Genomic DNA, 25,979 nt, shown 5'->3' with positions numbered 1-25,979 from the left:
GGTAACCACAAAGCAAAACTTACAGCAAATACACAAAAGAAAATGAGAAAGAAATCTAAACATAACACTAAAGAGAGTTATCAAACCAGAAAGAAAGAGAGAAAGAGAAGAAAGGAACAGAGAGGAACTACAAAAACATCCAGAAAACAGTGAACAAAATGGCAGTAAGTACTTACCCAATAATTATTTTAAATGTAAATAGATTAAATTCTCTGATCAAAAGGCATTATACTTGAATTAAAAATTAATTTTCAAAAAGACTCATCTGTGTGCCTGCCTACAAGAGACTCCCTTCAGAAGTAAGGATACACACAGAACGAAAGGGAAGGGATGGAAAAAGATATTCCATGCTGGAAACAGAAAGCTGGTGTAACTATATTCATATGAGACAAAATAGACTTTAAAACAAAGGCTGTAATAAAAGAAAGGAAGGGCATTACATAATGATAAAGAGGTCAACCCAACAAGAAAATACATTTAGAAATATATATGCATCCAACATAGGAGCACCAAAATATATAAAGCAAATATTAACAGACATAAAGGGAGAAATTGACAATATAATCATAGTAGGGGACTTTAACACCCCACTTAAATCAGCGGATAGATCATCCAGACAGAAAATTAATAAGGGAACATTGGCCTTAAACAGCACAGTAGACCAGATGAACTTAATAGATATATACAAAACACTTCATCCAAAAGCAGCAAGATACATATTCTTCTCAAGTGCACCTGCAACATTCTCCAGGACAGATCGTGTTAGGCCACAAAAGAAGTCTCAGTACTTTCAGGAAGATTGAAATCATAGCAACCATCTTTTCTGACAACAGTGGTATGAAACTAGAAATCATTTACAAGAAGAATACTGGAAAAACCACAAAAATGTGGAGAATAAGCCAACATGCTACTGAACAACCAATGGGCCATCAAAGAAATCAAAGGAGGAGTTTTTAAAAGTGCTCAGGAACAAATGAAGAAAGAAACATAACACCGAAATCTATGGGATTGCAGCAAAAGTGGCTCTAAAAGGGAAGTTCATAACAATACAGGCCTACCTGAAGAAACAAGAAAAGTCTCAAACAATAACACTTTACACCTAAAGGAACCAGAAAAAGAAGAACAAACAAAGCTTCAAAGTTAGTAGAAGGAAGGAAATATGATCAGGGCAGAAAGAAATGAAATAGAGACGAAAAAGATCAGTGGAACTAAATGCTGGTTCACAGAAAAGATAAAATTGACGAATCTTTAGCTGGACTCACCAAGAAGAAAAAAGAGAGGGCTCAAATAAATAAAATCAGAAATGAAAGAGAACTTAGGATACCACAGAAATACAAAGAATTATAAGAGACAATTATGTACAGTTATATGCCAACAAATTAGAAGAAATGGATGAATTTCTAGAAACAAAATCTTCTAAGACTGAATCACGAAGAGATAGAAAATCTGAATAGACCAGTTACTAGTAAGGAGATTGAATCAACAATCAAAAACCTCCCAACAACAGAGTCCAGGACCAGGTGGCTTCATTGGTGAAATCTACCAAACATTCAAAGAAGAATTAATACCAGTTCTTCTCAAACTCTTCCAAAAAAACAAAAGAGGAGGGAATTCTTCCAAACTCAGTTTATGAGGCCAGCATTACCCTGATACCAAAACCAGACAAGGATGCCACAAAATAGTAAAATTACAGACCAATATCCCTGATGAACATAGATGCAAAGATCCTCAACAAAATATTAGCAAACTGAGTTCAGCAATACATTAAAAGGATCATATACCATTTATTCTGGGCATACAGGGATGGTTCAATCTACAAATCAACATGATAAACCACATTAACAGAATGAAAGCTAAACATCCTATGATCATCTCAGTAGATGTAGAAAAAACATTTGACAGAGTATAACACCCATTCATGATAAAAACTCTCCACAAAGTGGGTATGGGGGAACGTAACTCAATGTAAGAAAGACCATATATGACAAACTCACAGATAATGCCATACTCAGTAGTGAAAAACTGAAGGCTTTTCTTCTAAGATCAGAAGCAGGACAAGAATCCCACCCCCGCCCCCCGCACACACACACCTTTATTTAACATGGTACTGGAAGTCCTAGCCAGAGCAATTGGCAAGAAAAAGAAATAAAGCATCCAAATTGGAAAGGAAAAGGTAAAACTGTCACTATTTGCAGATAAAATGATACTATATAGAGAAAACCCTAAAGACACCACCAAAAAGCTACTAGAACTAATAAACAATTCACTAAAATTCCAGGATACAAAATCAATATACAAAATTCCGTTGCGTTTCTACACACGAATAATGACCTATCCAAAAGAAAAATAAATCCCATTTATAATTGCTTCAGAAAGAATAAAATACCTAGGAATAAATGATCAAGGAGGTGAAAAACCTGTACACTGAAAACTATAAGACACTGATAAAAAAAAATTGGAGACTACACAAATAAATAGGAAACTATACCATGCTCACGGATTGGAATAATTAATATTGTTAAAATGTCCATACCATGCAAAGGAATCTGCAAATTTAATGTAATCCCTATCAAAATTCCAATGACATTTTTCACAGAAGTAGAACAATAATCCTAAAAACTTGTATGAAACCACAAAAGACCCTGAATAGCCAACGGAATCTTGAGAAAGAAGAACAAAGCTGGAGGTACCATGCTTCCTGATTTCAAACTATACTACAAACCTTAGTAATCAAAACAGTATGGTACTAGAATGAAAACAGACACATAGATCAATAGAATAGAATAGAGAACTCAGAAATAAACCCATGTTTATATGGTCAGTTAATCTACAACAGAAGAGGCTAGAATATACAATGGGGAAAGGACAGTTTTTTAAATAAATGGTTGTTAGGAGAACTGGACAGCTAAATGCAAAAGAATGAAACTGGACCCCTATCTTAACCATATACAAAAATTGAAGTGCATTAAATACTTGTATGTATGACCTGAAACCATAATACTCTTAGAAGAAAAATAGGTAGCAAGCTCCTTGACACTGGTTTTAGTGATTTTTTTTTTTTGATCAAATTCCAAAGGTAAGGGGACAAAAGCAAAAATAAAACGAGACTACATCAAACTAAAAAGCTCCTGCACAGTGAAGGAGGCCATCAATAAAGTGAAAAGTCAGCCTACTAAATGGGAGAAGATATTTGCTAATCATATATCCACTAAGAGTTTATATCCAACATATATAAAGAATTCATACAACTAAATAACCAAAAAAAAAACTGATTAAGAATTAGGTGGAGAATCTGAATAGACATTTTGTTCCAAGAAGACAGATAGATGGCCAACAGGCACATGAGAAGATGCTCAAGATCACTAATCCTCAAGGAAATTCAAGTCAAAATCACAGTGAGATATCACTTTATACCTGTCAGAATAACTAAAATCAAAAACACAAGCTACAGTGTTGATGAGGATGTGGAGAAAAAGGAACCTTCATGCACTATTGATAGGAATGCAAACAGGTGCAGCACTGTGGAAAACAGGAGTTTCCTCAAAAAGGTTAAAAATAGAATTACTGTATGACCCAGTAATTCCACTCTTAGGTATTTACCCAAAGAATACAAAAACACTAATTCAAAAAGATAGTATGCACTTCTGTGTTTACTGCAGCATTATTTACAATAGCCAATTATGGAAGTAACCCAAGGATCCATCAGTAGGTAAATGGATTTAAAAAAAAATGTTTTACACACACACACACACACACACATACACACACACACACTGGAATATTATGGAGCCATAAAAGAAATGAAATCTTGCCATCAGAGAAAGATAAGTGAAATCTAAACAACAAAACAAATAAAACAAAACAAAACCTAGACTCATAAATACAGAGAACAGAGTGGTGGCTGCCAGAGGGGAAGGGGGTTTGGGCTGGATGCCGAATTGATGAAGGGGATTCCGAGACACACACCTGTGGTTATAACATGAGTACATCATGCAGATGTAATGTACATCATGGGGAATAGAGTCGAATAATACAGTTGACCCTTGAACCATGCAGGGCTTGGGGCACTGACCCTTCATGCAGTTGAAAATCTGTGTATAACTTTTGACTCCCCAGAAACTTAAGTACTAACAGCCTACTGTAGACTGGAAGCCTTATCCATAACATAACCAGTCAATTAACAGAGATTTTGTATGATACGTGTATTATATACTGTGTCCTCACAATGAAGTAAGCTAGGGAAAAGAAAACGCTATTAAAAAGATCGTAGGAAGAGAAAATATATTTACAATACTGTATTTATTGAAAAAATCCATGTATAAGTGAACCTGTACGGTTCAAACCCATGTTGTTCAAGGGTGAACTGTATTGTATTAATGTTGTATGGTGACAGATGATACCTAAACTTGCTATGGTGATCATTTGCAATGTGTACAAATGTCAAATCACTATGTTTTACACATGAAACTAATAGAATATTATAGGTCAACTATATTTCATTAAAAAAAGACAATTATCTTTCTGGTAACTGTAAAAAAATGTTGTGATATGAATAAGCAATCAAAGATTATACTGCCAGGTATATGCAGAAACTGTCCTACAGATATATATCAGGTAGTTTATTAATAAAATTACAGTTGACCTCTGAACAACACGGGTTTGAACTGCACGGGTTCATTTATACGTGGATTCTTTTCAATAAATACCTATAAATGTATTTTCTCTTCCTTATGATCTGTTTACTAGCATTTTCTTTTCCTGAGCTTACTTTATTGTGAGGAACAGTATATAATACATATAACACACACAAAACCTGTGTTAATTGACTGGGTTGTATTATGGATAAAGCTTCTAGTCTACAGGAGGCCGTTAGTACTTAAGTTTCTGGGGCATCAAAACTTACAGGCAGATTTGGACTGCACAGGGGGTCGGCATTAACCCCTGCCTTATTCAAGGTTAACTGTATGGTTATTTTTTCTGGATTTTGTGATGATTATCATCTTTTTAAGATTGTAATTTGCTGTGATTTCTTTCTTCATTCCAAATACATACTCTTTTTTTACATTAAAAAAAAAAGAAATAATAACTACAAATGACTGACCACCTCCTTTCTGTCGGACTCTGTGCAGGATGCTTGATTCTCTTCTCTCATGTAGTCCTCAGGAGGAGAGAAGGGAGACTCGGGAGGTTCAGTCCCTTGCACAGGGTCCCAGAGCTGGGGAAGGGCTGAGCTTTGGCCTGGCGTGTATCCCACCTTGGTCCTCACGTGGGAATGGGGGCCCCCGTTGTATGTAGTCATGGTCCCAAGTAGCACAGTTGCAGAAGGTGTTTCTTTTTTCTTTATGCTTTTTAATATTTCCCTCCTTGGGGCACCGGGGTGGCTCAGATGGTTAAGCGTCTGCCTTCGGCTCAGGTCATGATCCGGAGTCCTGGGATCGAGTCCCGCATCGGGCTCCCTGCTCCTTGGGAGCCTGCTTCTCCCCCTGCCCCTCTCTCTCTCTCTGTCTCTCATGAATAAATAAATAAAATCTTTAAATAAAATAGGTTTAAAAAAATATTTCCCTTCTTTTTCTTGAGTTAGTGTTTGTTACTTTTATCATCAAATGAAGAACACATTTAAATGTTAATGTAATAACCCAAGATTGTATTATATTTTTTGTAGTATTTACATTAATCAGTCTTTTTTTATTTCCTACCCATAAAGGGCTTGTAACTCAATATTCACTGCATTAGAGAGAAGTCAAGAAGCAATTGAAATTACAAGTGAAGACCACATTATACAGGTTTGTTATTTGGGAAGTTCATTTTTCTGAATTTCTGGGATTGTTTGTTCTTTTAGGATTGAACCCCGCCAGTATGATCTTTTTTTTCTTTTCGAAGTTCAAGAGACCAAGTTTTCCTTAGAGGATTATCAGAACAAAATCTATAAAATATGTAATTTAAAATAAGTTCCTTATAGATAAGAAAAGGTACTAATAATTACTTAAGGTGCTAGAAAATATTCTGTGGAAATACCACATTTGCATTTATTACTGTTCACCTTTTTGTATATTTAGCAAGAGGAGACTTTTATCCAAAGGGATTACCACTGGAGTAGGAGGAGGCTCTGACCATAAGGTCTGCAAGCTCTAGCCTTTCTCACTGGTTTTGGAGATAGTTTACACCTAAAGAAATTTACTAGAAACTACTCAGAATTTCCAGAATAACCTAGTAGTTGCTGAATAAATTACCCATTATAAGCAAAGCAGATTCATAAAAGTGGCTTAAGATAATGTAACTTGTACTTTTAGATAACAAAAGAGGGCTTGTACCAAGGAAAAGCTCCTTTTGTCTGGGAATCAGCTGCACTTTGATGTCTCTTCTGAGCACTCCAGCTCTTCACTTTAATCTCACTTGAGCTTGCTCAGAAAGGAGCTGCTGGCGGCTTTCACGGGTCAGTGTCCTGAGAGGCAGCCTGGGCCAATGCTGAGGGTATAGGCTGGTGGCAGGTAGGCCGGGGTTGCAGGAAGCTGCCACGCCTTCCTAGCTGAGCATCGCTGGGCAAGTTCCTTAGTCTTTCTCAGCTGTACAGATGGCAATGATAGTCATACTCACAACCACCTGCCTTTTGTCAGGAGGTTCTAAGTGGGTGAGTGTATGCAAAGTGCTCACTCCAGTGTCTGGCAAGGAAAATAGACCTTAAGTGATATCAGTTATTGCTTTAGCATCATCACTGTTTTATTATTATTACTATTAGCACATGTACAACTTTCCTATACATTTTCTTCTAGTCTTGTGGTCCTCTCTGAAATTTAGCCATACAGCCTTGCATCTGTAAACACTTCCCAGTTCGTAGCCTGCTTTCCCAGCACATTACTCGTGTGTATCAGAGCAGCAACCTAGAAGTTTCATTCCCATTAAACAGATACACAGACTGAGACTTAGAGGGTTAAGTCACTTGCCGGAGGAGAGCCTGGGTGCCTCGCACTTCAGTCTGGTGCTTCATTCTACTATGTCATCATCCAAAAAGCCCTTTTGTAGCACCTCGGGCCTGTCTCCACGTGGCTTCTTTCCTCTGTTGGTGTTCAAGTGGGAAGGGGCCAGCTCCTCTCTCTGGGGCCTCAGGGACCACAGCAGAAAGCCCAGCCAGGTGTCCCCAGAGCAGAGGCTTCTCTGGACTCCAGGGATTTCCTGGGGTTATGCTTTTATGGCTTTAGAACTGTCACGGTAAACTCCAGGCACCTGAGCTTTCTGGGCGGAAGACATGATAGCTTGGGGTGAAAAGCCTTGATTGTTCTCTTTTCAAATTCTCTTTTAATTTGCTTGATGTTGTTTCTCTTGTCTCCCCCCAGTATGCAAATCCTGCATTTGAAACAACCATGGGCTATCAGTCAGGTGAATTAATAGGAAAGGAGTTAGCAGAAGTGCCTATAAATGAAAAAAAAGCTGATTTGCTCGATACTATAAATTCATGCATCAGGATAGGCAAGGTAAGTAAGAGGTCAGTACCTTTTTTACTTTCACGTAATGAAGAGGAAAGGAAGGAGACAAATTCACTGAGTGTTGCGCGTGCCAGGTAATGAGTCTCGCTCTTCGCAGAAGCCCGGGCAGTGTCGGTGGGGTCACCCTCTTATTCCCATTTTGCAGATGAGGAAACTAAGATCCAGAGAGTGTAGGATATGGTCAGCTGTTAGGCAGAGTAACTTAGATTGACACCTGAAATCAGTGTCTTCATCTTTGTAATAAGTAAATTGATCTTGCTAATAATGGATCATCTAAGTGGTAGATGTTGGCAAGTGGCTTTGGGTAGAGGATTGCCAGTGAGGTCAAAGTCTCAGAACACACCTGAGCCCAGCAGTTCTCTGAGCCTCGTGCATCTGTCCAGCCTTTTTTGGAATGCCTCCTGTGTGCCGGCCCTCTGCTAGATTCTGGTATAGAAAAAGGGCACAACATCAACGGCTGCCTTAGAGAACGCCTATTGCAGGCTGTGAACGCGACAGGTCACATAATCACGGCGCTGGAGGGACAGACGGAAGGAAGGCAGGCTCAGTCTGAAAGGACATTTCTGAGAGCACTAGCTTCTGCCGCACCTCACTGTTGCTAGGTTTTCATGTGTAATGACAAGGAAAAGGCTATTGCTTTTCATAGTCTTTCCCGCTGGGCTCTTTTTAACTTTAGGAAGTTGGGGAGAAACTATTAATCTGATCATTCAAAACACTTGAAACCCTGGTGACCTGCTGTCCGGCTTGCTCCCCTGTGGCATCCGGCCAGCACCTTTCCTGTAGCCCAGCAGAGCAGTCTGTCATGGGGGGCAGAAGGGCTCTGCAGAGCCTGTATCCCCACTTTACCTGGGCCCTTGAGACACTGTTTGTGGGCTCATGTCCCTTTGCTCTCCCGTGGCTCTGAGCACACCAGTTTGCCTTGCAGTGAAAACAAGAGGGCAGGCTGGCTGTGAGGGCCCAGTGACCTACGCCCAGGGGAATAACAAAAGTAGGCACTACCCAAATCCCATTCTGCCTCCACCTTTCTGTCAAGGATGATGATTTTCTTGCTGGAGAGAGGCAGGTCCTTGGGAAAGAGCAATGAAGGCTGAGATGGATGAAGAGCCCCTCAGGTGCTCAGGCGTAGTGCCTGAGCTGGACCCTGGGTTCCCTCGCTCAGTTAGAAGGGGTGTCCTCAGAAGGCAGTGACCAAAGAGCAGTCTCCCTGACCCAGCAGCCTTGGGGGGCTTTACCATGGCCTTTCCGATCCTGCTAGAGGAGGGGTCAGCTGGTGGTTTTGTTGTGAGGGTCAGCTGGGCATGAGCCAGAGAGGACGGCCCTCATGTGCCTCAATCTGGCCACAGGAACACCGAGGCATCCCACCCATCACTGAGGAGAGCAAGTGGAGATGGGGAGGGGCGGTTAGTGGATGAGCGCGAGGCCCAGGGATCCATCCAGATCTGTGTGAACAGTGTCTTGCCTCCTAAGGGATGTCACTGGCACCAGGTACAAAGGGCCTCAAGCTTGAACAACAGGAGACCTGTTCTCTAAAATCTATGTTTATTGTGAGCAGAGAATATGAAAGATTATCATATTATCGACCTCAGTATCACTTTATTTCAAAAGGGGCATGGTGGTTTATTTGTCATGTCTCGGAGTTCCTGGGGAGGCAGAAGAGTGGCCACTTTTCCTCTGTCGGTACCCAGCTGGTTTGCTGGCAGCGCCGCCGCAGGGCTGCCTGCTAGGTTGGGCAGATTTTTTGAGGTGAAAGAATATATGGCCTTTCTGATGAGGCTCCCTGGGGGGGAGGGGGAAGCAGGGCTTGCTGAGGGATCAGCCAGCCCCGGGTGACAGTGGCACTGGGCTCAGTGGAGAGAGCTCAAAGGTGCCCTGGGGACCAGAATGGGGACTCAGGAAGTGGTTAGGTGACGGGTGGAGGCTTCAGAGGGTCAGATCCTAGGTGTGCCACTTGGGGGCAGAGAAGAAATTCAGCTGATGTTCAGAGAGCCTGGCAGACACGGCTCTCCACAACCCCCCTCCACCTGTTCTCAGCCTGCGGCTCCTCTCCGGGGCAAATCGCTACTATGACATGACCTTGATCTTCAGCCTCCACGCTCATATGCTTCTTTGCATCCCCGTGTATATCCTTCCCGATTCCCTCCCTTTCCTCATCCCCAAGGCCTCTCTGGCAAGGCTCTAGAACCCACACTCTCCTCTTCTCACGCACCAGGGGCTCTTCCCTTGGAAATTGTGTCTCGTAGGTGCTGAGTAAATGTTGGGGGCTCGATGGCGGCCTGTAATCATGACGTTTGGCTGCAGAGCCCTCTGGCTTTTAGAAACTTGGAGCTCCCGTGGTGCCTCTACTTTCCTCCCTCGCAGGCTCCCCTCTTCTCCCAACTTTTCTTCACGTTTCCTCCCGAGTTTACCAGGGTTCTTCGTCCCTGCTGTGTTCCTCAGAAAGCTCCTTGTTAGCTGCTCTGCATCGATGACCCACTCCTCCCCACTTTAAGCCCCAGCTGCTCTCCAAGGTCTCATGCAACTTCCTGGCATCATCTTGAAATCACCTTGTCTAACAGTGACTTTTTTCTCATCCCCGTTAACCAAAAAACCCATACTCTCCAGCCTCTGCCGTCTCTGCTTGTTGGCTGACCTCACATTTGCCTGGGCTTCCATTCCTGGAATGGTTTTACTTCCTCTCTACCCTTCAGTGTCCAGGGGGCCTCCTTCCCTGCCCTGGGCTGTGGTGGCTGAATCCAGTCAGGGCCCTTTTGCCCCGGGACCTCCACCTCCAGTCAGCACACTCGACGCTCCCCAGGGGTTAGTCTGATCACGCCGCTCCCCCAGCGTAGAGTGCACATCCCTTGGCCTGGCTAGAGGGATTCTACACTCTGACCTTGGCCTACCTTTTCCATTTGGGGAACAAAAGCCCCAGTGTCCCTTGACCGTTGACTGTGTGCAGGCCCTGCACAAGCCCTGGGGCCAGAGCAGCCAGATGACTGGGCACCCAGAGCGGGCTGTCTCAGCAGAGAAGCCCAGCTCAGTGCTTAGCCTGCCCCAGAACAGAAGCGGGGTATGGGCCTTAGTACAGTTCTGAGGGGACCCGGCCTGGGGAGGCCTGTGCAAAACCCCCTGGGCGAGAAACAGGCCATTTACTGAATGTTTGCCGTGTGTCCGACTTCGCTCAAACTTTCTGTGCATTACCAGATGTGATCTTCATAATCGCATTCTAAGGTAGTACTGTGTTATTCTCAAGAACTGAAACTCATATATTTATGAGAGGTCAATATTTTTTATAAGAAATAACGATCGGTGGTAAGTATAAAGTTCTTGTTTCTGTTAGTGACTGGGGAACTTACAGGCCCAGCTGTTCCCCAAGCAGAGGCACTGGCTCAGTTGCCCTGATCCTCAGCTGCACCACCGAGCCCTGGCTGAACTGGTTTCTTAGTCCCCTCCTTGGGAACTGGCAGCTGCTCACGTCTATTCAGAAAGGATTGGAGGAGAAAGTCCTGCACATATATTTGAAAGTGCTGATTGATGGATGGATTGAACTGGTCTCCATTTTTCTCCCTCTCTTTTATATAACAGCTCTATTGAGAGAATTCTCTATTGAGAATAATTGAGAATTCACATACTATACAATTCACCCATTTAAAGTCTACAGTTCACTGGTGTCTGGTCTATTCAGAGTTTTGCAAACATCACCACAACCAATTTCCCCCGTTTCTCTTGAGAGTGAGCTTCAGAAGTAAGTCTTGTACCTGTCTGCGGCAGCCTTCTGCGGCGGATACGCGGGCTGTGCATACGGAAGGCAGGCGGTAGCTTCCTGCCTCGGGACCCCTGTTTAGCCCTTGCCTGACACAGGCCAGTCTCCCCGCAGAACTGTAGTACGTAAGACCCTCACCTCCCTTCTGTTCGGGGCCAGTAAGCACGGAGCTGGGCTCTCGGGCTGTCTCTTACTTGAGTCCTTCCTTGGCGCACAGTGTTTTCAGAAGTGGGAGCGTCAGGAACCATCCTTTGCTTCTGTCAGAACGTCCTGGCTTCTGCTGAATCCACTTTCTCAGAGGAGCCTGAAGAGGAGATTCTCCCGTTGGCATTTGCATGCAGGTTGCCAGGCTGGAAGCGTGGAAGATTCCAGAACGGACCCTGTGTAAGGGTCTGGACAGGAGATTTGAGCTAGGCCACCGATGCTGCTGTGGTAGTCTGCTTCCTGCCTCGGTCAGCCCCAGGTCCTAAGGGATCTAGAAGGTCAGGAAGGTTAGGGAACACCCTAAGAGTTGAGTGTCCTGCAGTGGATTTTAGGGCTATTTCTAGGTTAAGCACCTTGTTGGTGACTCTTGGAGGAATTCAGAACGTTTTAGGTGGTGACAAAACCCAGTTCCGTCCCAGGCTTCTCTGCACTTTGCAAGAGTGGGGTACCACCACAGCCCCTGTTCTCACTGTGGTCGTGGCCTGCGCACACCTCCTCTTGCAGACTGCGGTTTCACTCTAAAAGAATCCATGCGTATTCTGTCTGATCGTGAGAGCATGGCTGATGGAGCTGCGGCTCTGGCTTTTAACGTCTCACCGATTTCTCCTACCTGAGTCCAGACCTGTCTCTGCTCCTCCTCCACCTCCCTCATGTGTCCCAGAGGGTGGTAGCAGGCCACTGTGCTGGTGGCAGCAGAGGTGGCCCCTTCTCTGCTCCTGTCCCAGATGCAGGGGCAGAGGCCATGCCACTCCTCCACTGCAGCAGGCAGGGGCTCGGAGAGTGCGAGGAGCCCGGGCGCTGCAGCCAGGGAGCATTCTTCACTCGTGGGCCCAGGCCCTCTTTTGCCAGCAGACAGACCCTGAAAACTTGTGACCACTCACACTGTGGCGAACTGGCATTTGTCGGCAACTCAGGAGGAGATGGACTCAGGGGAAAGGGTCACATACCCAAAATTATGTTTGCGGTTGGGATAATTTTTTATCCTAATTGCTTTAGCCATGGTAAATGAATCAGAACCTGAAGTGGAAGATGTTCTTGGGTTTATGTTTTGAATGCACAGTATAATGATGCTTACATTCCATTTATAGGAGTGGCAAGGAATCTACCACACCAAAAAGAAAAATGGAGATAATGTGCAACAAAATGTGAAGATAATACCTGTCATTGGACAGGGAGGGTAAGTGGAAAAACGAGGTACTCCAGTCAGCATGCCATGTTTGGCTTAGTGCAAAATTTGCTCTGAATACTTCAGTAAGCTAAGAACTGCATGCAGATATTTAAAAGAAAGACTTGTCACAAGGTCAGGCGTCATCAGAGAACAGCCTTCCAGGTTACAGCATCTTCATGGCTGCAGCCTGACCACCCCCCCCCCCCCCGCCCCCAGCTTGCGGCCCAGAGCTACCAGGCTCCAGACGGTCTTGCTTCAGCTGCATGGACCAAGAGAGACTGAAGTATTCCCATTAGAATGTCACGTTATTAAGCTGTGTGGTAAGAACACTGACTGGTAGACTCCCTGTCTTTAAAAGATTTTTAGCTAATTTGAAAGCCTGTATTATTTCTGCGTAAACCTATCAGACTAGATAAAGGTATTTAAAATACTCCCATTTATAGCAACTCTCATATAAAACAGATGTGACTATAGATTGCAAAGTATTATATATCAGGAGCCTAAAAATTTCATATGGTTTGTCTCAATCTATCTTAAATAATAGGAACAATGGGAAGTTATGAATATGAATTGTAGGACACCCAACAATAAAATATGCAACCATTAGAAATGATCATAGAAAATTAAGTGGTAAGGAAAAATGTGAAGATAAACACAAAAATCAAACTGTAAAATCATACCTAGTGTATGATCGCTCTCCTAAAAATGAAGGAAAGAAAAGAGGAGGAGGAGATGTGGCCGTGGTGGTAACAGCAGCTGCCGCCATTTCTCGAGCTCGTCCCTCAGTGGCAGGCTCTCGGTGCCCTCCTAAGCACATGCTGTGGCGTGGCCACTGTGATCATCTCCATTTTACAGATGAGGAAACTGAGGCCCGAGGCAGGAGGTTTCTGGCCCAGGGTCCACCACCAGCACTGGGCGGAGCAGGGCTGCCAAGCTGACTGCAGGCCCCCCTGTTTTGCTGCCCATTGGCGATGGCCTCAGGGAGGTGGGTCTGTGTGGGCTCTCTGTCCTGATTTTTGTCTTTTTTATATCCTTTTCCAAATTTTTTTTGCGATTAGTAGAGGGCTTTGACAATCCAGGGGAAAAATTGGAAAAGTGGAAGGCCCAGTAGGTGAGTGAGGAGTCCAGTCCGCAGTGCGTGGTTGTAGACCCCCGCTAGCGAGCTCAGTGTGGCCTGCGGTGCTGCCCTGAATGGCGGTGAGTGCGGTGTTCACTGGGACCTGAGGAGGAACATCTGTACAAAGGGCTGTGAAAATGAAAACATGCTAAGGAATGAAAGGCTTTTGGTTGGTTAACATGCAGTCCATTGTTTAAAACACCAGTATTTTTTATTGTATGTTGTGAAGACTTGGAAGAATTGTGTTGTTTTCACTGAAGAGTACACTTCTGTTTGGCACAGACACCAGAGGATGCTTGTAGACTCTTGCCTTTTTATTGGTGGCCTTGGCCACAAACAATAGAAATGCTCCCCTGAGAGCATTTTGTAGATTGTGAAAGAGAGATGCTCTTTCATAATAAAAATTAGCTGCATACCCATCAGACTAGGGAGCCAGGAGAGAAATAATGCCTTGTTTTCTACTTGCAGAAAAATTAGACACTATGTGTCCATTATCAGAGTGTGCAATGGCAGCAATAAGGTAGGTAAGGGGAGCCCTGGGGATCCCAGGGGTGCCCAGCAAGATTCCCCCATCGCGTGACTAGACAATCAGAACTAATGGCTTTTACATTCATTTTTAGGCTGAGAAAATAACTGAATGTGTTCAGTCTGACACTCATACAGGTATGGTGCTCCACGTTCATTCTTAGGGGTCATCAGGCTTGTGAAAAAGATAAAAACCAGACCCTTACTCTGCCGAGCTTGCCTTGTGCACAGGGGGGACTGTATCTTCCCAGCACCGCGGCAGCGTGTCTCTCCCTAACTCCCCAGTCTGGTTGATGAACTGAAGGACCTGAGCGCTTGAGGGCATTCTGACAGGTGTCCTGGGGTGGGTCTCACCCTGTGGGGAGAGAACTGAGCACCTCAGATGCATGAACTTACGTCAAGAGGTGTTGAGTGATCAGTGACTTGTTGGCCTCACCTGCACTGGACGAGGCAACAGTTTTGAGTGTCAGACTACAGACAGCACTCGAGCAGGGCCATCTTCACCTCCTGACAGTAGTCCCCTCCAGCTGATGAGGAGGTAGCTGGATCCCATCAGACTTGGCTCACCTCGTATCTGTCCCCTGTTGGGCCTTGGACACCACCCACCCGCTCATCCCCACGTCTGTGTTCCCATGCATGTTTTTCCCTGGCCCGGAATTGCCCGTTTCCCTCAAGCATATGCTAGGGCCTCAGCAGGCCGCCTTCCTCCTCGGGTGGTCGCCGGTGAGGGGCCAGCCTGTGATGGTGCCAAGCTCCTGTAGCTCCACGCCCGAGGCTGGCTCAGAGAGGGAGCGGGAAGCCGGAATGAGTTAACTGAAGTCGGGGAGGAGAGAAGGGGAAGCGTGGATCGTGGCCCCAGCCGGCCACACAGAGACAGGAGGGCAGAGGCCGAGAGGGACCTTGGCTTTTGCATCCCAGGACACACTTATGACCTGTGGAAGTGCAGGGTCAGGAGGGCCAAACTGTAGGGCCGGAGGGGTCAGGATGGGGGCCACGCACGTAGGCCTCTGCCAGGACAGTGACCCTTACACTGCAAGATCACGGGGTGCCTTTACTTGGATTTTTTTTTTTTTTTTTCTGGAAGAGCCCTGTGAAGTAGGCCTGGCTGTTATTAACACCTCTTTATTACAAAGAAGGAAACTGAGGGTCAGAAGGGTTCAGTGCCACCTCAGTGTTGGGCAGGCAGGAAATGGCAGAGGGGGGGACTGGAAGGCAGAGTGACACAGTGCTCGGTGTTAGGCAAGGAAGGACCCCGCCCCCCCCCCAGCTGTATCTGTGCTGGTCCGTTCTGTCAGCCCACTTTGTGATCAGTGCCCACTGTGGAGTCTTCCCCATTGCACCCTGCTGAGCTGGCTGGCTGTCAGGTCTCCCTTCTGTCCCCGGCAGCATACCCACCTTGATGTCCCAAAGACTGCTGAATGTCTTGCCTTGGGAAGGCAGTGACACTGTTGTAGGCCATGGACCAGCCAAGACCCTTGGTTTTACACACAGCACAAGCACTTCTAAAGCAGAAAAGGAGTTACTTGAAGAAAATAGGGGGGTTCACATGTTGGACCAAAAAGCTTAAGAATCAGTCCAAGAAGAAGGGCAGGAATGACAGGAAGCTGGGTGGCCACCCCTTCTGTGGAAGGCGTGCCATGTTGCTGCCACCGCTGCGGCAGAGTGGCTCCCCCACAGCTCCGCTTTCCTGCCCCACCGGCTGTCATAGAGACCCCAGCGGAAGCACTCACCTGGCCGGCCTGTGTCAGTCACTAGCTACTCTGTTGCTGACACAGAATGGAGTAGGGGAGTCTCTCGCCTTCCCCCTTCTGTAGTGGGAGTCATGAGAAAGGGGATTCTGGGTGTCAAGGAAAGTAATACATTCCCAGTACCTGGCCCCTTTTTCCTGGCCTATGTATTGTTTTCACATGATACTGAGTCTCAGCAAAGATACTCAATATGGCAGCCGTCCATTCTGTAAACCTGCAGGTGATCGGGACTGAGCCCAGAGCCTGGCTTTAGGCACACAGAGATGAACATGGAGTTCACTGTCAGAGGGGGGCAATAATTTGAATAGACTGTCCTTTGTACCACAGCGGGGGTGAATTGGGAAGCACTTCCCAGCAGTGATGACATGGTGGTTGAGCCCGTGTCTGGGACAGAGGGAGGGGTCAGCCCAAGGACAGGAAGAGCATTCCTGGAGGGACGAGCTGCACACACAAAGCCATTGAGACAGGCGAGGCTGGGTCAGGCCAGCTTGGATTTCATCTTGTAAGCAGAGGAGGGCCGGGGGAGTCTTTCCTTAAATAGGTAAATGAAAAGGGGTCCCTTCCAGGAAAGATAATCATGGTGATGGTGTGGAGAAAAGAGGCAAAGAGACTGGATTCAGAGATACTTCAGTATAATCAGTCCTGGGAAGCAGCTCAGTATGAGGGATGAAGGGAAAACACTAGAGAATGTCCCCACAATTTTTAGCTTGGCCACTGCATGATGTGAATGAAACTAAGAAGTACAGGAGAAAGAGCAGGTTTGTGCAGGGAGAATTCAGTGAGTTTAGATTTGAATTTGGTCCATCCAGGGTGCCTGGAATGGCCCTGTGGAGCTGTCCGTTGGCATACGGAGAGGCCGGGGCCGTGGGGCAGCGCTCCTGATGAGAGGAGGGGAGGGAGGCAAGAAGACAGCTCTGTGCGTGGGAAGCCCAGCAGTAGCAGATGGGATGTGGAAGTCATTTGTGCAACCAGGATTCCGTGCACAGCCACCACGTGCCAGGCAGTGTGTGTCTCTGCTGGTGAGAAACCTGCAGTCCGTGTTTCATGGGTAGGGGGCAGGGTAGTGCAGAGGATGAGGTGAGGGGCAGGAACGGCCTCCCCAGTGCCGTGACAAGTGGCAGGCCGGGCAGCACGGCCTGGGGCGTCAGCGTCTCTTACAGGTACTCCCGGGTGCTGCCAGGGTCGCGCCCATGGACACAGGCCTCCTAGACCGCTGGCAGGACTTGGGGTGCTGCTCTGCATCTGGAGCAGGCAAGCCTTCTCTGGCGGTGGAGGTAGAGAGGGCAGGGAGAAGGAGGGCTGACCAGCAGCTAACTTTTGGGAGGTCGGTGGTCCCAGGGCAGAGCAAGCATTCCACATTAATGCTTGAACTGTTGAGAGGGTCCCGGAAAGTTCTCTGAAAGTCTGCTGTGTTCCCGGCAAGTCCTGCCGGACACCCAGTTCTTGGCTTCCCTATCTCCTCCTTCCAGAGCACCCGTTGCTGTAGGAATGGAGGCAACTGCTGTTCGCATGAATGCCTGCCACCCTCACTGCTTCTCCACGGTTCCCTGGATTTACTGCTCAAGCGGTGGGTGGCGTGGGAAGGATCGAGTTTTATGCAACAGGAAATCAAGAGCAGAGAGCTGAAGTCACAGGTGGTGCTGAGCCCACGCCCTGGTCTTTGGAGGCCTACGTAGCCTTCTGACCATTAATAGGCCAGGTGCCTCAAGCACTCCATATTTGTGGTGCACTCAATAGGTGTGAGGGCCTGGACTCGTGCTCCTTCAGGGCTTGCAGTCTGGCCGTGAACCCCACATTCATCCCCCAGTGACATCCCCGAGTCAGCTTCCGAGAGCCGCCCCCCCCCCCCAGCAGGTGCAAGCTGTTTGAGATTGGTCTACGCAGTGCTGTCGGGCTCCCACGGGGAGCAGGGACCTCAGTGGGGCTCTTGGGAGCAGGAAGATGGAATATGTACACATAGCGATAAAACAACTTTGAAACATTCGGTACAAATGAAAGCCTGGAAAGCCTGCTTCTCTCCTTCCACTTTGGCCATATTCTGGTCCTTGGTACACACAGTGCATTTTCCTTCTCTGCAGCCACACTCTGCTCCATAGGCACAAGCAGCTTCTTGTGCTGGAAGCTCCTGGAAATGCCGCCTCCTCTTCGTGGCTCCATGTACAAAACGCAGCTTATCTGCTCTCTGCCCCCCTGTCCCAGAGGAGAACCTGCCTTTTCTCCTCGGGACCCCTTCTGCCCTTCAAAGCTATTACTGCACCTCCTAGTTCACCTGCCTGTCTCCCTCCATCCCAGCCTGATTGTGGACCCGGACCATACCTTATTTGTCTTTGTACCCCTAATGCCGGGTGCAGGCCCGGCACAGGGGAGGTGCCCAGTGGCTGACTGGATGGCTACAAGGGGGACGCGTGCGGGGGCCGCCTAGTACGTTCAGTGCCGTCTTACCAGGTGGCTGTGCGGTGTAACCTCCACGGAGCTCAGAGGAAGGAGACAGGCCAGGGTCTGTGTCTGGCTGGAGGGTGGCAGGGGGATGTTCCAGTTTGAGGGAGTGAGCATCTGGAGAGAATACGGCGGGACCATCCTGTCCTTGACCAGCAGCCAGGGCAGGGCGGTTTGAGCTGCGGTACTTTGACCCATGCTGCCCACAGAGAATGGGAGGAAGGGGGCAAGGTTGGGGACTGTGGGACCAGCGAGGGAGGATGTCATTGTAATCCAGAGGAGGATGGTGAGTGTCTGAGCGAGGACGGGGACAGAGCAGGGGTAGATTGAAGACCTGGTTAGGAGATAAAATCTGTAGATTGAGCTGGGCAGTTGAGGGAGAAGAAGGGAGAAGTGTATGACTTGTTTCCAACTTAGCAGATCTGGGGGAAGATGATGAGTGCACTGTAAGTGCCCGGGGTGTCCAGCGGGAGGTGGCTGGTGGCCAGGTGAGATAGGAGTCTGGCTCTCAGGAGAAGCCTGGGACGAGACAGCAACACAGCAGCTAGTTAAAGCTACAAGAAGAAATGAGATTCCCAAGGAGATGTGTTGTCTGGGAAGACCAGAAGAGCTAAGGACAAAACCTTGGGATCAAGGAGAGGGGAACCATGGAGAGGGGGGATGAGGAAGAGGTAAATTAGGAAGGAAGAGTAAAAGGACAGATGGAAAACCAGGAGTTTCCAGAAAGACTGGTCAGTGTGTCTAGTACCATAGTCAAGTCAGGTAAGAACTGAACTGTTTCCTTCAGATGGAGCAACAAGGAGCTGGGCAGATGTAGCCCGCGGGTGGGAGGCTCAGCGAGTGCGCTGGCTTGGTGATCGCTCATCAGCAGGGCAGCTCCCGGGTTCCTCGTCTGTGGAGTGGGGTCAGGTTGGAGAGGGTCAGCACCACGTGTAGCACCCAGCAGGTGCACGGAGGAGGGGACTGGAAGGAAGGTCAGCTCTGCCTTGTCATTGATTGGCAGGGGGTAAGGGGGAGAGGAGTCAAAGACAGCCCCTCTTGGGAGCCTGGAAGAGCAGTGGCCCCGCTCACAGGAAGTGGGGGCAGCAGGGGGAAGACAAACTGTCATTTGAAGTAGACCCCAAACTAGTGTTCCCTATACCATGCTTGAAAAGAGAGGTACATTCTTCCCTGGGACATTTTAAAACATGTACTGTAAAAAAAAATTTTTTTTTCCCCTTTGGGGCAAGGATGGGTGAGAATCAAAATTTTCTCACCATTTTGCTCGATTATATAGAAGTGTAATAGGAAAAATTTTCCAGAGTTTATTTCTTCTAGTTTCTACTTTACATCACAGGACTCTGTAATTATGTAATCTGGAACCTGTAAAGCACTTGTTTATGACTGTACCAGGTGGGACATTTTGGAGAAAGTCACCCCCTCCTCCCTTCTCCCCCCTCCACTTAAAACCTCATTGGTCAAACAAAGTCATCATCTCTGGGCACTCTGTTGATTTTTGTGTCTTCTTAATTGGTGTTCTAAATCCTAAATTTTGTTACTTAAAAATTTTAGATCTGTAGTTTTCCTAATATGTTGTTAAAATCCTTTTGAAGAGGTGATTTATAGTTTGTTTCCACAGATAATCAGTCAGGCAAACATAAAGACAGAAGGAAAAGCTCGCTAGATGTCAGAACTCTTGCTTCTCGAACAAGCGAAGGTAGGTGACAAAGACGAGGAGAAAATGTTGAACACGTGAATACCTGTCATCCGTCCCCAGTCTCCTCTCCAGGTCACTGCCCCCCTCCAGTTCAAGACAGGGGAGGGGACCCTCTAGCAACCTGTGTCCATTTCCCCCTCCTCCGACTCCTGCCAGTGGGCTCCATTCTCAGCCTTTTGGTGGAGTTAGGGAATAAAGAAAAACACATACATTTTACTGTCCATCCTATAGTCGATTTTCTAAACTGTTAACAGCAGAGGATGTCAGTTTATCTGCTGTAACTGTATGGGTAATACATAAGGCATTTGGAAATTCTTCATATATTCCTTTGTGGGTTGCAGTTTGCCATGGAAACTTAACCTTTTGGTGGGGAGGTGAGCTGCATGTGGGCATGTGAAAGACTCTTACTAAGCAAATATTATTTAAGTTTTAATTGGAAAATAATTTTTAAGATTACTTAGATATGTGGCCTGAATGATCTAGTAGTTTTTAAAACGTGATGAAAATTACTAAGATCGCATGGAGGCAAATATCACTGCGAGCTGTGTGCTTTCTTTGACTCAGAGGTGAATGGGGAAACATAAGGAGTTGGTTGGTACTAGATAAAGAGCCACAACTTTCCAGGGCAGTAGCAACGCAGATGATACAACGGAGATCCACTGCCCTCAGGTTTGTTGTGAGGCTCAGAAAACGCTGGAAATACTGCACAGGCCCCATCCTGCTGCGAGGGGAGCGGTGTGGTGTCACAGGCCAGAGCATGGGCTTTGGCCTCAGAATGACCTTGATTCCAGTCCCAAGGTCATCTACTTTGTGTGCAGCCTTGGGGGTAGACTTCTGTGCTTCCCTTTCCTCACCGTGAAATGGGGACAGTTATGCTGTGCATGGAGGGCTGTGTGAGGGTTACATGAGGGCACCTGGTGGGGAGGGAGCGGTAACTGCCACCACCGTCTTCACTGTGGCCCTCACTCGTGCACCCCCATGGTCCTCGGGCAGAGGGGGGCAGGGACAGGGTCACCCTTGCCCACAACGGTCTTCCTCCCGGGCTCTTACTAATATTTGTCCTTAGGCTGACTTGGTCCATTTCTGTATTTTTAAGAGGTAAACGTTTTTCTTTAATATTTTGGGGTTTTATTTTTATTTTTTTTAAAAGATTATTTGAGAGAGGGAGGGAGCTGGAGTGGGGGGTGGCAGAGGGAGAAGGAGAGAGAGAATCCACAAGCAGATTCCTCAGCCGAGCGCAGAGCCCGACTCGGGGCTCGATCCCAGGACCCTCAGATCATGACCTGAGCCGAAATCAAGAGAGGGCCGCCCAACCGCGGAGCCACTGAGGCTCCGCATGTTTCTGGTTTTTTTATCACTATTTTTAACTGAGTTATAATTTACACACAGTGAAATTCAGATATTAAGTGTTCGGTTCTGTGAGTTTGGACAGTTTTCCATAAACTCGTGTAACCACACCCAAAGCAGATACAGAAACCATGCACGCACACGCACACATACCTTGCACCACGTCAAGGTAGGCCCTAGATGTCCAGCCCTGTAAGGCTGTCTGGCCTCTTGTGCTTCGAAGACGTGGGACCGTACGGCCTGCACGCCCGGCGTCTGACTTCTTTCCCTCAGTGTTCTTGAGATCCCTCTGTGTGGTTAGACGTGCCGGGAGTTCACCCTTTCTACTGCATGCGGTCCTCTGCTGGAGGAATGTGCTGCCATTGATCCGTTCTCTCATTCATGGGCATCTGTGTTCTCTTCCCACTTTGTGGCTGGTAAGAGTAAGGCTGCATGAATGTTTTTAAGCATTCCCGTCCTACCTAGAAGTGGAATTGCTGGCCTCTGGGCAGCTGCAGATGCCTGTCCGTGAGGTGTTAGCCCACGTCCCTGCCCACTGCCGCTGTGTGAGTAGTCCCGTTGCTTTGAGACCTCCCACACTTGGTTATCTCGGCATTTCAAACTTCAGCCATCCTGGTGGATATGGTTTTAATTTTAATTTTCCTGATGACGAATGAGGTGGAGTACCCCTTTCATCTGCTTACTGACCATTTGGACATTCTCTTTTGAAGGTATCTTGCCTGTTTTTATAATCGGGTTGTTTATCTCGCTGGTTTGTAGGAATTCTTTATATATTCTAGATATGGATCCTGTTGGATTACATGCATCACAAATATATTTTGTTAGTCTCTGGTTTGCCTTTTCACTCTCTTGATGGTCTTAAATGTGAACAGGAGTTCTTAATTTTAATAAAGCTCATTTTATCAGTGTTTTCTATTATAAGCTGGTGCTTTTTTGTGTCCTGTTCAAGAAATCTTTCTCTCGCCCAAGGTCATGAAGATATTCTCCTGTGTTTTCTTGTGGAAGCTTTATTCTATCTTTCACCTTAGGTCTGTGATTCATTTCAAATTAATTTTTATATCTGGTGAGGGTAGGGATCAAGGATGAATTTTCCCCCCACATGGAAATCCAGTTGGCCCACCACCATATTGAAAAAACCATTTTTTTGCAGCAGCACCATTATTGTAATCAGGTGACTATAAATAAGTATATGGTCATTTTCTGGACTCTTTGGTTTTCCTTGTTCTGTCCAGTCTGCACATGCACCAATACCACTATCGATTGCCACAGCCTCTCCAGTAAGCCTTCTTATCTGGTAGCGTAAAGTTGTTCTTCACGATCGTCTTCTGTGTTTCCATACAGCAGCTAGCATCAGCTTCTTAGCGCGCACGCACACGCGCACACACACACACACACACACACACACACACACACACACACACACCCCACCCCCCACCTCCTGGGCTTGTATCTGGGAGTGTCTTGAATCTATAGATCGGTTTAGGGAAAATGGAAATCTTCAATGATACTGAATCTTTCAAACCATGGATGCCTTCTGTGTCTCCCTTCAGGTGGCTTTTATTTTCTATCAGCAGCATTTTGCATTTTCAGTGTATAAATCCTACACATCTTTTCTTACATATATTCCTAAATATTGGTGGGTTTGGTGCTTTCATAATAGTGTTTTGTACTTCAATTTCTAATTGTTTGTTGCTAGTTTATAGAACTAGAACTGGCCTTGTACCCGGTAACCTTGTTAAACTTGCTTGTTGGTTGTCAGAGTAGTATTTGTAAATTCCTTTGGACTTTCTGCACATAGGGCAGCCTTTATACCCGGTAGTTCTTCTTCTTACTTTATTTATACTGTTGTTTCATTTTTTATAAGCATATGTCACTTTCATGACATTTTTAAATGAGAACAGGTCCTTTTATGATTAGTGATAAAACAGTGGATTTTATTATTGATTTAATGACCTTACTGGGTAGAATGGAAAGTTGGCAACCATATGCTGGTCACCAAAATCAGATGTAAGGAGTGTTGTGGGTCCCCAAAATTTAAAGTACTTAAGAGCCCCTGAGTTGGTTCATCTTGCCCCGTGCTTCTCCTTAGACCTCGGTTTGGTGAACCAAGGCTGATGTATCAGGCTGTGGAACAGTCTGTGGTAAACAGCATTTGGCCTGACAGTAGGGCTTTCAGGGAGACACACAGAACTCTATGTGTATGCTTTTTTCCTGCCTGGACACTGCCCGGCCTTCACTTTATCCCAGAGGAACCGTATCTTGACAGGAGCACCAGAATATGAACAGACTTCAGACAGAGCCCAAGAGTTGCCTCCTGTCTAATGTGAGGGGTTTCCCTCATTGGTGTAGATTAAGCATCACTGTGGAGAGCACCAAAAGCTGCCTTGAGCAATTTAAACAAAAACTCCTGTATTTCGGTTAAGGGGGAATTGTGTTTATTGCTCCTGCCATATATAAGACAAAGAGCCTGTGTGGCATTGTCTTCCAGAACATTTTTGCTCCTGGATAGCGGCAAGCTGAATATTAAAAGCCTTATTGTTATAAATGCAGAAAGAGGCTAACTGTTTGGCCTTGACTTGCTAGATTGTTTCCTCTGTTTTTTCTCTGGCCTGTGACATCAGAAGTCCAGTCTGGGGAGGGGGTGGGGGCACATGCATCCTAGTGCCTAGGACTGAAGGAAGCACAGTTGGTTCTGCCAGAACCCCAGGCTTGTTGGGATGGGGTGGCAGCCGTTCTGGACATGCAGTTCCGGTCCTGCCCTTTCATCATGCAGCTGGGCCCACGGAGGCCTGGGGGAGGTGGGGGGAGCCAGGGAGGGCCTGGAGCCCTCAGCTGTCAACAGGTGCCTGGGGCTGTACATACTCTGATCTCTGTGTCATGTGGTCTCTCCACAGTTGGCAGCCAGAGACGACACTCCTCCATGGCCCGGATACATTCCATGACGATTGAGGCGCCCATCACCAAGGTGGAGCAGTTTGTGGACGGTCTCCACCAAGCCCGCACGGAAGGCCCTTGTTCTCGGGGTTGAGTGTTTCTAGTGAGAGGAAACAGGCCTGCAACAACGATAATGCTCTCCTAGTTGTAGGGAGTGGCCCTTTCTAAAGAGAGAGGATGTGGGACTTGAACACTGAGGCTAGTCTTAAGTTAGCCTTGAGCACTGTGGCCAGCCTGCCCCTCTGGATCGCTCTCCCACTGTTTGTAAGGTTATGAAACTCACGTCTTCTTTCCATGTTGTAGGTTATCAACATTATCAATGCTGCCCAGGAAAGCAGCCCCATGCCTGTGACAGAAGCCTTAGACCGTGTGCTAGAAATTCTAAGAACCACTGAATTATATTCACCACAGTTTGGTGCTAAGGATGATGATCCTCATGCCAATGACCTCGTTGGGGGCTTAATGTCTGTAAGTACATTTGACCCGGCTGCTGGCTAGAGCCTCCTGTTCTTGTCTGTTTTCCCAGAGGTTGTTTATGGGCTGGCCTGCACCCCGCCATCACCCCGGCTCCACTGCTTTCTGGCCAGAGCCGTCACCCCTCTGTTGCCTGCCGCCCAGGGAGACCGCAACTCAAAGCAGAGAAGGGAAGAGCATATTCTAGACAGTCTGCTGGGCTGGGCTCTCCATTTTTGCTTAGGGGTCCTATGAGGAATTTAAGCAAAACTTAATTATTTTTAAGATTTTGAAAACTAGGGCAGAAAAAAGTATCTATATGAAATGTTTCATACCAAGTGACGAACCAGAAAGACTATATATGTTTAAAGAGGCACCAGGGGATGGGGCACGGTTTCCTTCCAGAACATCCTGCACAGATTTGGTGGCTTCGGACCATGGGCTCTCGGGGGTCCTGGAGGCTTCCAGCCCGTGTAGCAGAGTGGTCTCACAGGGGAAGAACAACTTTGTGGGAAACAAATCATTCTATCACTGTCCGTCACCTCTTGTCTTGGTCAGAAGTAAAATTCACCTCCTCACCAGCACCAAAAAAAAAAAAAAACAAAAAACCAACAAAAACTCCCCTCTCCTCCCAGTGCCTGCTTTCTGAAGTTCACTTGATTTCTTAAAAACAAGGTTTTAGGCAGTAATCTGCAGGGTAGAGTGGTTCCCAGGGATGGTGATGTCTAACCATGATCTTGCCTATTTGAAGCACAGGCACCTCCAGCCCATAGGTGAAGGGTGAAAATGATGGGGGGTGGAGCGGGATCGTGTCATGGGGTGAGGGGGGAAGAGAAGAAAGGTGGCGGGGGGGCTGCTAGGGGCTCGTGCAGTGGTCTGGGAGGGCTCTCACCCTGAGAGGCAGCAAGGGGGCTCAGGGTGTGTGTGCAAGGCCGGGAAGAATCCACTTTCCCAGAGGAAGCTGATGTCCATCGTGGCAAGGAGGGTGGCAAGAAAATGGCGGGGGAGGCTTGAGGGCAGAAGCCAGTTGTCGCTGAGACACCGAAGCAGCGCTGAGGGCCCCTAGCAATGCTGGGCTCTGGGGCCTCGAGCAAGCTCACCTCACTGGTGCGGCCCCTGAGCTTAGCC

The 25,979-nt window shown here is 46.8% G+C and overlaps 1 protein-coding gene across 1 annotated transcript in view; it reads left to right on the top strand.

Moving 5' to 3' along the window:
- The window catches only part of PDE8A (phosphodiesterase 8A), a 154,706-nt gene that overhangs the window by 99,458 nt on the left and 29,269 nt on the right, over window positions 1-25,979 (top strand). Inside the window, exons 7-14 of the mRNA XM_028089437.2 lie at window positions 5,705-5,783; window positions 7,332-7,469; window positions 12,516-12,604; window positions 14,181-14,232; window positions 14,333-14,375; window positions 20,040-20,117; window positions 24,359-24,429; window positions 24,702-24,866. Coding sequence (XP_027945238.1) covers window positions 5,705-5,783; window positions 7,332-7,469; window positions 12,516-12,604; window positions 14,181-14,232; window positions 14,333-14,375; window positions 20,040-20,117; window positions 24,359-24,429; window positions 24,702-24,866 — 715 coding nt within the window. The remainder of the gene's footprint in view (window positions 1-5,704; window positions 5,784-7,331; window positions 7,470-12,515; window positions 12,605-14,180; window positions 14,233-14,332; window positions 14,376-20,039; window positions 20,118-24,358; window positions 24,430-24,701; window positions 24,867-25,979) is intronic.

This window comes from Eumetopias jubatus, unplaced genomic scaffold, assembly GCF_037043125.1.
Source record: "Eumetopias jubatus isolate StellerSeaLion01/CBP00866 unplaced genomic scaffold, mEumJub1_p1.0 scaffold_7, whole genome shotgun sequence".
Classification (NCBI taxonomy): domain Eukaryota; kingdom Metazoa; phylum Chordata; class Mammalia; order Carnivora; family Otariidae; genus Eumetopias; species Eumetopias jubatus.
Note: the sequence above shows the minus strand (reverse complement) of the source record. Positions and strands in the feature narration are given on the sequence as shown.